General features: G+C 43.2%; 1 protein-coding gene across 19 annotated transcripts in view; it reads left to right on the top strand.

The window, feature by feature from the left end:
• The window catches only part of PACSIN2 (protein kinase C and casein kinase substrate in neurons 2), a 165,243-nt gene that overhangs the window by 90,995 nt on the left and 60,738 nt on the right, over window positions 1-13,510 (top strand). For 3 of the 19 annotated variants that reach the window (XM_071219097.1, XM_071219096.1, XM_071219095.1), the window contains exon 1: window positions 13,335-13,434. The exons of the other annotated variants lie outside the window; for them this stretch is intronic. In XM_071219097.1, coding sequence (XP_071075198.1) covers window positions 13,350-13,434 — 85 coding nt within the window. In that variant the 5' untranslated portion in view covers window positions 13,335-13,349. Of the gene's footprint in view, window positions 1-13,334; window positions 13,435-13,510 lie in introns of those variants that run through there. 19 annotated transcript variants of the gene reach the window in all.

Below are 13,510 nucleotides of genomic sequence, written 5' to 3'. Positions count from 1 at the left end.
TCCACTCTGGAAGGTCCCAGGATCGGTTCCCTGGAGCGGCCTAATGAGAATACAAACAGGCACAGAAGAACCCCAGCAAATGGATACCGAGAATAGACAATGGGGTGAGGAGGTGGGGGGCAGGTAAATAAATAAATCATATGAGGGATTGTATCCAGAAGCTAAAAACAGCTCTCACAAGTCCATAGTAGAAAAATAATCAAGTTTAAAAATGGGGAAAGGATTTGAATAGACATTTCTCCAAAGAAGTGGCCAGTAAGCATATGAAAAAGTTGCAACATCCTTAGTCATTAGGGAAATGCAAATCAAAATCACAGTGAGATACGACTTCACAACCACTAGGATGGCTATAATAATAATAATAACAACAACAATAGTAATATAACAGAAAACAAGTGTTGGTGAGGATTTGAGAAATTAGGACCTTCATACAAACTACTGGAGGGAATGTAAAATGATACAGCTGTGGAAAGGTTTTTTTTTTACTCAGCCAGAGGAATGCTGATACAAAATACCAGAAATAGGTTGGTTTTTATAAAGGGTACTTATTTGGGGTAGAAGCTTACAGTTACCAGGCCATAAAGCCTAAGTTACTTCCCTCACCAAAGTCTTTTGCCATGTGCTGGAGTAAGATGGCTGCCTGCGTCTGCCAGGGTTCAGGCTTCCTGGATTCCTCTCTTCCCAGGGCTTTCTTCTGTCTGGGCTCAGGGTTTCTCTCTTCCTGGGGCTTGCCTCTCTTTCCTTACAACCAAACTCCTATGTGTGCTTACTTCCTAAGGCTCCAAATCAAGACTTCAGTATCAAAACTGTAACATCAAAACTCCAACTCTGACTTTTGCCATATCTTTTTTTTTTTTTTTTAAAGATTTATTTATTTTATTTTATTCCCCCATCCCCCGGTTGTCTGTTCTCTGTGTCTATTGGCTGCATCTTGTTTCTTTTGTCCGCTTCTGTTGTCGTCAGCAGCACGGGAAGCGTGGGCGGCGCCATTCCTGGGCAGGCTGCAACTTTCTTTCACGCTGGGCGGCTCTCCTTACAGGGCGCACTCCTTGCGCGTGGGGCTCCCCTACGCGGGGGACACCCCTGCGTGGCAGGGCACTCATTGCGCGCATCAGCACTGTGCATGGGCCAGCTCCACACGGGACAAGGAGGCCCGGGGTTTGAACCGCGGACCTCCCATGTGGTAGACGGACGCCCTAACCACTGGGCCAAGTCCGTTTCCCATTGCCATATCTTTTATCTGTGAGTCCCCACCCACCAAGGGACGGGAACTCTAAAGCCCTACTGACGTGACCCAATCAAAGCCCTAATCATAATTTAATCATGCCCAGGTACAGACCCGTTTACAAACATAGTCCAATATTTTTGGAATTCATAACTCTATCAAACTGCTACAGAAGGATTATGGGAAGATGGCAGAGTAGTAAGCTCCAGGAATCAGCCCCTCTACCATAACAACTATTAACAGACAAGAACTCTTCAAGTCAACTATTTTGAAACTACGGAGTCTAGTAGAACACTGTATAGCATCCAGGGAAGAAAGGGAGAAAAAAGCTGCTAAATTATGGTAAATACCAGCCAATTGCTCATTTCATGTGGCTATAACCATCACCCAGCCCCCACTTTTGTAGCTGGCAGCACTGGGTTTGGCCTCTGGTGTAGTTTGGGAAGTCACCAGTGAAGTAAAAGGGGCATTAAAACTCCTGTAAATAGAGGAACTCTTAAGGCCACTAGCAAATATAAGCGCAGGACAAGGGACAAGCCCAAAAAGATAGGGAGGACCCTTCACTTCGTATTCACCTTGGGTAGACCTTCCTGATAGGAGGGCTAACCCTCAAGAAAATCTGTCCTATCTCCAGCTAGTTACAAACCCAAGAAACAGATATCTCAGGGAATAACTTCTGTGTTTACAATTTGAAATACTATAATGTACAGTGTGCAAAAAAAAAAAAAGAATAAGACAGTCAAAAAACAAGAAATGGTGGCCCATCCAAAAGAGGATGATAAAAATCCAGAAAAACAGTCAAAGGCAATGAACAAAGTCTTTAACAAAATGATTTTCAGTATGTTCAAGGAGATGAAGGAAAATACAGAGAAGGAACTAAAGGATATCAAGAAAAACAATGACTGAACAATATGAGAATCTAAATAAAGAGACGGAAGTTTTTAAAAAAGAACCAAACAGAACCACTGAAGTTGAAGATCACAATAACTAAAATGAAAAACTCCTAGGAGGGTTTCAATATTAGAATGGAGGGAAGTGGATTTGGCTCAATGGATAGAGCATCTGCCTACCACATGGAAGATCCAAGGTTCAGACCCCGGGCCTCCTGACCCATGTGATGACCTGACCCACGCACAGTGCTGATGCGTGCAAAGGAGTGCCTTGCCATACAGGGGTGTCCCCCATGTAGGGGAGCCCCATGCACAAGGAGTGCGCCCTGTAAGGAGAGCTGCTCAGCGCGAAGAAAGTGCAGCCTGCCCAGGAGTGGGGCCACACACACGGAAAGCTGATGCAGCAAGATGACGCAACAAAGAGACACAGATTCCTGGTGCCTCTGGAAAGAATACAAGCGGACACAGAAGAACACACAGCAAATGGACACAGAGAGCAGACAGCTGGGGGCGGGGGGGGGAAGGGGAGAGAAATAAAAAAAAAAAATTAGATTGGAGCTGGCAGAAGAAAGAATCAGCTCTCTGTGTCTGCTTGTGTTCTCTTTAGGAGGCACCAGGAACCAAACCCAGGACCTCCCATGTGGGAGAGATGCACTAAATTGCTTGAGCCACCTCAGCTCCCTGCTTTATTATATCTCTCATTGTGTTTCCTCTTTGTGTTTCTTCATTGCTTCAGTTTGCTGTGCCAACCTGTCATGCCAATCTATCAGGTCAGCTCGCTGTCTTGCTTGTCTTCTCTAGGAGGCACCGAGAAACAAACCTGCCTACTCCCATGTGGTAGGCAGGCGCCCAAATGCTTGAGCCATATCCACTTCCCCCAACTGATTTTTGATAAGGGGAAAAAAACTACTCAGTTGACAAACTAGTGTCTTTAACAAATGGTGCTGGGAATACTGGTTCTTCATTTGCAAAACAATGAAGGTGGACCCCTATTTCACACCATTTATAAAAATCAACTCAAAATGGATCAAAGGCCTAAATATAAGAGCCAGAACAATAAAACTCCTAGGAGAAAACATAGGGAAGGATCTTCAGGATGTTATGGTAGGCCAATGGTTTCTTAGTCTTTATACCCAAAGCACAGACGACAAAAGAAAAAAAATAGATTAATGAGACTGCATGAAAGCTAAAGAGTTTTGTGCCTCAAAGGATTTTATCATGAAAGTAAAATGACAACCTACATAGCAGCAGAAAATATTTGAAAACCACATATTCAATATGGGTTTAATAAATCCTTCAACTCACCAGCAAAAAGGCAATCCAATTAAAAAATGGGTAAAAACTTGAATAGACATTTCTCCACGGAAGATGCACAGATGACCTAAAGCACAAGAGAAGATGCTAAACGTAATTAGCAATCAGGGAAATGCAAATCAAAATCACAATGAGATACCATACTCATAAGAATGGCTACTACTTAAAAACTGGAAAATTATGATTGTTGAAGATAGGAATAATCACTCATTGCTTCTGGGAATTTAAAAAGATGCTACCATTATGAAAGACAGTTTGGCAAATCCTCAAAGTTTGAGTATAGAATTACCATATGACCTGACAATCCCATTTCTAGGTATTAATTTATTCCCCAAAGAATTGAAAGCAGGGACTCAAACAGATTTTTGCACAGTGATGTTCAGAGCAGCATTATTCACAATTGGCAAAAGATGGAAGCAACCCAAGTGTCCATTAACTGATGAATGGATAAACAAAATGTGGTATATACACACAATGGAATGAATGTGGTTAAAAGGGAAATTTTAGGTTGTATATATGCTACTAGATAATTTTTTAAAAAATGGTTAAAATGGGAAATATTGTGATTTATATATATGTTACCACAATAAAAACAAAACAAAATGATGCAGCTGCTTGGCAAAATAGTCCTCAAAAGATTAAACAGTTACCATATGATCCAGCAATTCCACTTCTGGTGACCCAAGAAAAGTGAATATGTATGTCCACACAAAGACTTGCACACAAATCCTGATAGCAGCATTATTCACAATAGCTATTAAGTATAAACAACCCAATGTCCATCAACAGATGAATGAATAAATAAAACGTAGTGCAGCCATACAATGAAATATCATTCAGCCTTGAAGTTCTGATACATGCTACAGCATGGATGAACCTTGAGCACAGTATGCTTATTGAAAGACGCAGACACAGAAGATGGCACACATGTTATATGATTCCATTTATAAGAAATGTCCAGAACTGGCAAATCTATAGAGACAGAAAGTAGATTAGTGTTTGCCAGGGGCTAGGGGAGGAGGAAATGGGGGGCTACTACTAAAGAGTAGGAGGAGGTTTCTTTTGGTAGTGATGAAAGTGTTCTACAATTGACTGTGGTGAAGGCTGCACATATGTCTGAATATACTAAAAACTGTTGTATACTTTAAATGAATGAATTGTGTGTTTCAGCCATTCATATCTCTTTCAATCAATATAAAGAATTTTATTCTTTTTGGATTTCCTAAGTTGTAGCTTCTAGGGTTTAACACAAAGCCCTAAAGCAGGGGAAGGAGAGGCAGGGAGAGCCAGCTTGAAGGAAAGTAATTGGAAACAGGGAAGCCCAGGGACTGGCAGGTAAGTGTCCCATCTGCAGTGAGGGCACTGTCTCCCTCTCCTGCTCCCCAGTGTGGGCGTCACATTCTGGGGGCACAACTTACACCACAAAGAGCTCAGTACACATGTTCATGTAAAACTTCAAATGTTAGTGTCTGAGTAGAACCTAAAGATCACCTACTTTATAAGGAAACTAAAGTCTCAAGGAGTCTTGTGATAGGTCCAAGATCATCCTGCTTCATCTCATTAGATTTATACCAGAGTGGGGCGAGGGAACTAACATTTATTACTTACCAGATAAGAGAGGGCATTTCCTTGCACTATCTAAGCTAATCCCCATTTTATGAGTGGAAAGACAGGCCCAGAGAAATGATATATGTGCTCCAGACTCACAGCTGGTAATACTTGGACGGTCAGGTTAGTCCTGTTTCAAGCCAGCCTTCTCTGAGGATGCCAAGCGCGCCTCTCAGAGGATGCCCTGGGAATTTCTTCCTCAGCAGTAGGAATGAGCATCCGGAGCACGCTTTCCAGGGTTTGTTTTTTTTTTTAATGTTGCTGCTTTGTCAGGTCACCTGTGTTTCCATCGGATCATCCTGTCTTCTTGCCGATGAATATGCTCTCAGGTTGACTTTGTCTTTGTGGGTACTGCTTTCCCCTGCTGAAAGCCAATGTGTTTGGGAGGGGCTCGGGGCTTTTGGTAACAAGCCAAATTGAAATCTCAGTGATTATGGGACTTGGTAAATAATTTATGTTGCAAAAGATTAAAAAATTAGTTCTCATAAAGAAAATTTTGAGGTGCTTAAGTACAGTTATGTCATTGAAACTATTCAAAAACTGGCAGCAAAGCTTATATGTAGAGAGAAGTTTTTTCTGGCGCTCTGCCTCAGTCAGAATTGTGGGTGTGCTATAGTATGTGCCAAACAGATCTCTGGATCTGTTGTTAAAAAAATTAGACTTTTATTTAACAATTCTCTATGTATGAATGTATTTCTTGACTTGCATCATAACTCTAGGTTTTATTCATATAAAATCTCTGGTAAAATTAGAGAAAATTTTCAAAGCTTCTTTTTACTTTCTTTGTCCCACATTTCTCCAATGAGGAAAAAGCCTGGAAGACAAGCACGTTGAAGAACTGGCTGTTCTTTTAAGTATTTGAGGACAGTATGAGTCATTAAAGCTTTCTACTGGTATTTTAGTAACTGGTTTATTTTTAACAGCTCTGTGCAATTGCATTTTCTTCTGTGGTTTCTGTTACCATGACCCCATAATATTTCCTCAAATCTGCTTGTTCATATTTTCACACACTTCATCAAATTTACAATTCCTTAGACTCAGAATATCTTATTCGTAATATCCAAGAAGAATGTTCTCCAGCTACAATAGTATTTTTCTCCAAATGGGACATTAGTTGTTTCTCCTATTTACAAATATTGGGAAGAGAGAGGTTTTGGTTCTCAGTGCAGCATGTGGGAAGAGAGGACGCTGTTAGGGCTTCCATCGGTGGTCCAAGCAGGCGGTCCCACGTTCATCTGTGTAGAGCTCCTTCCCCTTTAGGTCGCACAATTGAGAGCCCAGGGTGGGCAAGCTGAAAGTGTTGGTCCAGACAGCTTACTGACTTTTGCTTCTTGGTTCTCCTCAAGCATGAGTGTTGTTTCCATCCCCTCATTTGGAGAATCTGTGAGCAAAAGAACAATAAAATGCTGCTTCTGGCAAAGTTTGCCTTGTCCTTCTAGCCGTTCAGGATTTTTCAAGGAGATAATTTTCTGCATTTTATTGTTCTGACAAATGGATATTTCCTAAATAATTGTTCAGATTTTAAAGAAAGTCGAAGAGCTCTGTGGAGTCTTAGAGATACTTTCTTTCCAATCTCTTAATGTCTTTGGCCTCTTCAAATTTTCAGGTATAGTTTTCCTCTAAAATCCAGACATTGTATATTAGGTTCTGGGTAGTAGATGATTGGGGCTTATGATAGGTAACTTGTCTTTGCCAAATGTTTTCAGCTTTTACTGTAAATACTGACTCGGTGATAAAGCAATTTCTAATACTTGAGAATTTAAGGTGTAGTATAACTGACAGAACCTTTTGTCTCCCAAGAAAGTTGGTCCCTCTGAACCAGGAAGAATCCCCTTTTTAATGACAAAAGCAAAATGAGACTGTGGATCTCCAGTATGGTTCAGGCGTGTTTTGGAGGTTGCCTGGGAGGCTCCAGGTGGAATGTTGTTCTGACTTACTGGCTGAACAGGCTGGCTATTGTAGAAGAATTGGCTTTTTAAAACTCACCGAAAAGATATGTTTTTCTGTTACCTCAATAAACATTTTTGGGCAGTAATCTAAATACTAGACTTTTTTTTTTTTTTTTTTTTCATTTTCCTGTGTAATCCCCAAGAGGCAATATGAAGCCTCCATGAATGAAATGACTAACATGGCTCATTATTGCAACAATTTTGCTATTCTTTTTTTTTTTTTTAAGATTTATTTTATTTATTTCTCTCCCTTTCTCCCCTTCCCCCCCGTTGTCTGCTCTCTGTGTCCATTCGCTGTATGTTCTTCTGTGTCCACTTGCATTCTTGTCATGAGGCACTGGGAAACCATGTCCCTTTTTTGTTCCATCATCTTGTTGCATCAGTTCTGGTGTGTGTGGCGCCACTCCTGGATGGGCTGCGCTTTTTTTTGCATGGGGCAGCTCTCCTTGCGGGGCTTACTCCTTGGGCAGGGGGCACCCCTACACAGGGTCACCCCTGAGGGGTACAGCACTCCTTGCACACAGGCAGTACTGAGCCTGGACCAGCTCACCACATGGGTCAAGAGGCTCTGGGTATCAAAACCTGGACCCTCCATATGGTAGGTGGACGCTCTATCAGTTGATAGAGTCACAACCGCTTCCCTTAATATTCTTTTATAAAGTCAAGAGTTTATTTTGTTTGCCACTATCTCATTTATAAACATCCTAACAAGTGTGTCTATCAATTTTAACAAAAGTTAGGGTGGACCCACTGTTGTATGCCGGACACCCTTGTGGTGTTTACCTGCAAGAGGGGAAAGCAAACTATACATGCGTAAGTAAATTCAGGTAGTAATGTGTGTATGAAGAAATTTAAAAAGAGGAAGGATAGAAGGTAGCAGACTAGAGTTGTTGGTGGGACTTGGGACTAGATTAGAGAGGGTGGTCAGGGAAGTCCCTTCAAGGACCTATGGGTGGAGGCCCAAATGATGTGAGGAGCCAGCCATGCAAGTGCATTCCAGGCAGAGGGAACAGCAGGTAGCAAAAGCTCTGAGATAGTAATGGGCTTAGGATGTTTACGAAACAGTGGGAAGACCATTGTGGCTGGGGGAGAGGGGAAGGGCGTCAGGAGGGAAGGCCAGGCAAGGGCTGGGTCATGGTGGGGACTTGCAGGCAAAGATGAGGAGTTGGAGTTCAAGTCTAAGTGCCATGTTTTTGGAGCAGGGAAGTGACGTGATTATTTATTTATTTAATGCTACCATTCTTTATTGTATTTTATTTTATTTCTCCCCCTACCCTTGTTTGCACCCACTGTCTGCTTTCTGTGTCCATTGTGTGCTCTTGTGTCTGCTCATCTTTTCTTTAGGAAGCACTGGGAACTCTAGCTACCTCTGCTTCCTGCTTTGTTGGGTCTCTCATTGTGTTTCCTCTTTGTGTTTCCTCATTGCATCACCTTGTTGTGTCAGCTTGCTATGCCAGCTGGTCACCTCAGATTGCTGTTTTGCTCGTCTTCTTTGGAAGCACCAGGAATGGAACCTGGCACTGCCTGTTTGGTAGGTGGGTGCCCAACTGCTTGAGCCGTATCTGCTTCCTGTGATTATTTAAATATTTAAAATATTATTCTGAGGAGACTAGAGGTTGGAAGTGAGAGTGGATGTGGGGCTTATTAGGAAAACATTAAACTTTTGTTTTAATTTGAGCTTTGTAAGTATATGATTGTTAACACCACCTGCATCCCTATGATTTGGGATCTTCCATCTTCTGGGTTCTTTTGGAAGAGAGGTTTTTATGTAAATAAATGGACCTTGGTTGTTAAAACATAAGGTGATCTCTGTGTATCTCTGCACCTCCCTTTCACTTGATAAAAATGTAACTATTAATAGTGTCTAAAATAGTTCTCAGCCTTGCCAACAGCTGGAGGATTACAAATCATGAGACTTTCAGGGACTTTCAGCTGCGTGGGAATTCCCGACACCAGGCCCTCTTCCCTTCCACACTGTTCCTGCTTCAGAGCCCAGCCACCTGGCCCTCTGAGTCTTGCAGAGTCCCGTTGGCATGGACTCACCTGTGCCATCTTCACCCCTGCCCTTACCTAAGGTTTCTTCTGACTGGAAGAGCTGCCCTTGCCCCTCTACACCTGCCGGATTCCCATTGGCTTCTCTGGACAACTTGGCTCCCCATGCCAGGCCTCCTCAGCCCTCACGGGTAGACAGCGACCTACCCCCTCGCCTGAGGTATGAGTGTGGCTGGGGAACTGCACGCGCTGCATTTCATCCTCCCGGCAAGCCCGAGGAGTCAGAGGTGTGTTAGTTCTTTGCTCGATGAGGAAACGGAGGCTCAGAGGTGAAGCAACTTGCCCAGGACTTTCTAGCTAGTATGCCTCAGGGCTGGGATTCATTCATTGTTCATTTGTTCTCTCACATATTTATTAAGTGTCCTGTGTAGACCAGGCTCTATGGCTAATTCTGGAAAACAGCCGTGAACAGGGTAGGCGTGGGCTCTACGTCTGTCTCCCTCCCGTGCTGGCTGCCCTTGAGCAGGCATCATTCCCGAGTGGGACTCCTCCAGCAGATACTCAGTGAACAGCAAATGCATTTTTCATGGATGAGTACCTGTCAACATTCCACTGGTATTGGAGTGTGGCTGGAATTATGACTGCATCCTTTTGTTCTGTCAAGTCCTGCTCGTGCCATACACCTCTGCTTTTCGCTGGCATCCTGCAGTGCCCATGTCTCTCCAGGGAGACAGAAGAGCCTAGTGGGTGAGGCCCGGGTTCTGGAGCATCTTGTCTGGGATCAGATCCAGCTCCGCCCTTTCCTAGCCAGGTGGCGGGGGCAAGTGCTTGATACACTGCTGTGCCTCTGTTTCTTCAACTGTGAAACCAGAATACTAGTAGCACCGTGTTGTAGGGCTGTTCTGAGGATGAAATGTTGACACTATCATTATTTCTGCTTGGAGTTAATAACAGTATCTCTGTCCCATACAATTCTGAGGCATGTTGGCACCCTCTGCCGCTCTTAGCGGAATGTCTGGCACATGGTCAGGACTTCATAAATGTTGGATGAAGGAGGGAGGAAGGAAGTTGAGAGATGGATGGGCACAGGTCTGCCTATGACTGTCCAGGGAAGAGTCGTCGCTCTCCCCCCCATGCTGATGGCTGCTGAACGTAAAGAACAATGACCCTGGTGGGCTGTTGGAACTGGACTGCTTGAACTATGGTCAGGTTTTGGTGCTTTTTGCCCTTGACTTTTTCTCCTGAAAGTCCTAAGCTTGACAGGGTTTCATTGTTTTTTCCCTATTCAGCTTTTTCCTTCTACTCACTCCTTTCCATGTCAGACTTGATGTCTGTCCATTAAGTTATCTTAGCTTGCATGTTGCCAGTGTTCTTCTTGCAACATTACCTGAAATGGCCCTTAATAACCAGCTTTTTGCCCAAGTATGTCTTAGGCCTCCATTTGCTGCAACCTCAGTAGGAAAGTTTCTAAAGTTATCGATACCTTCAAACTAGCCTAATATCCCATTAGAAGCCGTTGTGCTATGCATTTAGCATCGTCTCTAAGATCAAGAGTATCAGTATAAAATACTGTTGCTTCCAAGATAAATTTACGTTTGCATTTGACCTGTCAGAGACTTTTGTTTTGTAATTCTTAAAATTTCCCATGGATCCAAACCAGATTGAGAGCATAGATAGTCAAAACTGTGGTGGTGTTTTTATTTTTTACCAGTATCTTCTTGTTCCTTCACAGTGACCTACTTTGATAGTTTTAAATGCTTTTTAGAAACAAATGATTAATTCAAAAGCAAGAAAGACTATCATTTCAAAATTCATCCATTCAGTAATGTTCCCCTCATTTAGCATGGTGTGAATGTGGGCACCCATTTACTTCTTGGGTCAGGAGTGATTGGGTATCTCACCCATGCCAGCTCCATGTGAGACATGACACAGGGCAACAGGGCTCATGGAGTGTGCTGGGTCCAGAGAGGAGCCAGGGGCTGCAAGCAAAGGGAGAGGGAGCTGAGCATACCCAGTGGGAAGGCCCAGGGTTGGAAACCTGGGCTGCAGTAAGCCCTGGTGTGCTTCATATTCCAGCTACAGATTTGAAGCAGAAAGCATGGGATCAGGAATGGGCATCTGTAATGAATAGGTGCAGATGCAGTTCACAAAATGTCAAAATCACAGTAGTTTGAAGAAGAGAGAAGTTTCTTCCTCTCACACCCTGAGGTCCATAGGTGGCATCTGAGTGCTGGTGGGCACACCACAGTGTCAGAGATGCAAACTTCTGTCTTGTTTCTCTGGTGTGCATGCCTCTGTTCCCAAGTCATGTCATGCATCAAGAAGGAAAAAATGCAATTCTCACATTCAGTTCAACTAACTGTTATGTTCCAGACTCTGGTTGGATTGCCACACCAAACTAAATACCTTGTGGTCCCTGCCCTCAGGATCTTGTATCTCATGGTAGAGACTGATGTGAGGATAACTGGAATGAGTTCTGTAATAGCGGAACATGGTATTTAGGGTAGACCAGAGTGGGGAATAAGGAAGCTGGCATTTTATCTTGATCTTGAAGAATAATTAACATTGTGACAGTTTTCTTGGAAAAGGCATAATGCCAAAGGAGGTCCAAAGGCCTGAAAGACAAGGCTCTCCTCTAGTTTTTGGAAGTGGTGAGAGTCGACCAAAAGGCCCACATGATGTGCTGACTCTCCTGCACTGGCTGAGTCAGAAGTCAGTTGTTTTAGAGGGGACATCACATGGCTGACATGATGTGGTTGATATGATGTTCATTCTAAAAGTTGGATAATCTAACCTTGAGAAGAAACCACATGTGGCCATTAGTCTTTGGAAGGAGGATTAAGCCATTTGGCAGAAGTGCTTCTCCTAATGCTTGATAACCCATTGAGCCTCCAGTGTTGTCCTCATGCCTTTTCCTTGGCAGCATGCAGGCTTAGAAGCCCTGGGTCCCAGGGTCAGTGTGCTGTCCGTCATGACTGCTGATGGTCTCTACCTCTTTTTACTTGTCTTGCGAAGTGCATGTGTTAATTGCTATTGGCTTTCCCTTTAAACTTTAGCATTCATATGTCCAGGACTTTTAGCATGGACGTAAATCTGCGTCACCAACAGTGTGCAGTTATTTCTGTGTGGTGGCTTCTTACTTCCATTAGCTTGTTTTCTCAGCGAGTCCATGGAGAATGAGTTCTTGTCGCAGATCTGATCAAGTGTAGGAAAGCACTCTGCAGCCATGAAGGTCGCTGCAAATGTGCACTCACATCATGACTTGGCATCAGTCCACTCATGTCCTCCCATAATCTCTGCTCAGCAGGATTTTTCAGAACATTTTAAGTTTAGAGAAATCTAGGAGTTCATTTAAAATTCCATACTTTTCTTTTCATGTGGAGGTACCAGGGTGCTGGAAAAAAGGGACTTCCCTAAATGTCACAGCTGTGAAATGGCAAATTTGAGATATATCTTCTGAATTTTGGCCCTGAAAGTCCTTTGTAAGAGTAAAAATGACTTCTTACTCATTAAAAATTAAATTGTGTTAAGTGCAGCCTTGTTAGTTTTTGTTTGTTTATTTGGGGTGTAGGTGTGTCTGTATGGGTTTGTCTATAAAAATTGGCCTTCTAGGCAGGGCATCCAGTTATTCCCTTGCCAAGGCTGTTTAACCACAACTGGCACTGCTCCCATTCTTGCCACTTGGAGTGTACTTAATTGTATAGGTGAAACTTTAAAATATACTCCAGGAGATTCACATTTACAATATTTTATGTGTATTTACTTGAAGTTACTTTTTCAGCACATTGAATGAATGTGGAGGTCACACCGAACGTTAGATGTCTGCACTATAGCCACAGTCTCACTTTCATATGAGCTCATTCTTTTCTCTGTCCATTTCTTATTCATGTGTAACATTGCAGTGAACCTTTCACCTCCTAAAATACAGATTCATTGTGTGAAACAGATGGTGAATTACTTTAGGACTTGCACCTCCACCCCCAAAGGCAGAAACATTTTTCTGCCAAGGTGTGTTTTGGGCATTTTTTTCTCCTATACCTCTTAGGTGAATTCCTGTCCTTTCTCATGGGTGTGTAAAATACCCCTTAAGCATAGGTTGAGGATGTCAGGTTGCATTCTTGCTCTTTAAACTGGATCAGAGAGGTTTGTCAACTGGATAAGCCAGAAAGTACCCCCTAGAAGTAGTGAGACAGCCTCAAGCTGCACACCCGTAATATCCACCGGGCCTTGGCTATGACTGGGAAAAACCTGGGAACCCCTGACATCTGACTGCAAGGGCATGACACAGCAAAGTGTGACACCATGACACTACGCTGGCATGTTGTACAGCCATTAAAAATGACAGAAGGATCGCCTGGACAACAGAGGGGAATGCTTGTTATGCAAGTGAGGAAGCAGACCACAGGCTGGCTTGGCTACCGTAATCTCGGAGCAGCTGGTTTGATCGTCCTAAACGGTAATGTGTGTACCTCTAGACCTCTAGACTGGTGGGGATCCCCCACCCCCACCTTGAGGTCTCTGCTGCATGTTAT

This window comes from Dasypus novemcinctus, chromosome 12 (genome assembly GCF_030445035.2).
Source record: "Dasypus novemcinctus isolate mDasNov1 chromosome 12, mDasNov1.1.hap2, whole genome shotgun sequence".
Classification (NCBI taxonomy): domain Eukaryota; kingdom Metazoa; phylum Chordata; class Mammalia; order Cingulata; family Dasypodidae; genus Dasypus; species Dasypus novemcinctus.
The sequence above is the reverse complement of the archived record's forward strand: the minus strand, read 5'-3'. Positions and strand labels throughout refer to the sequence as shown.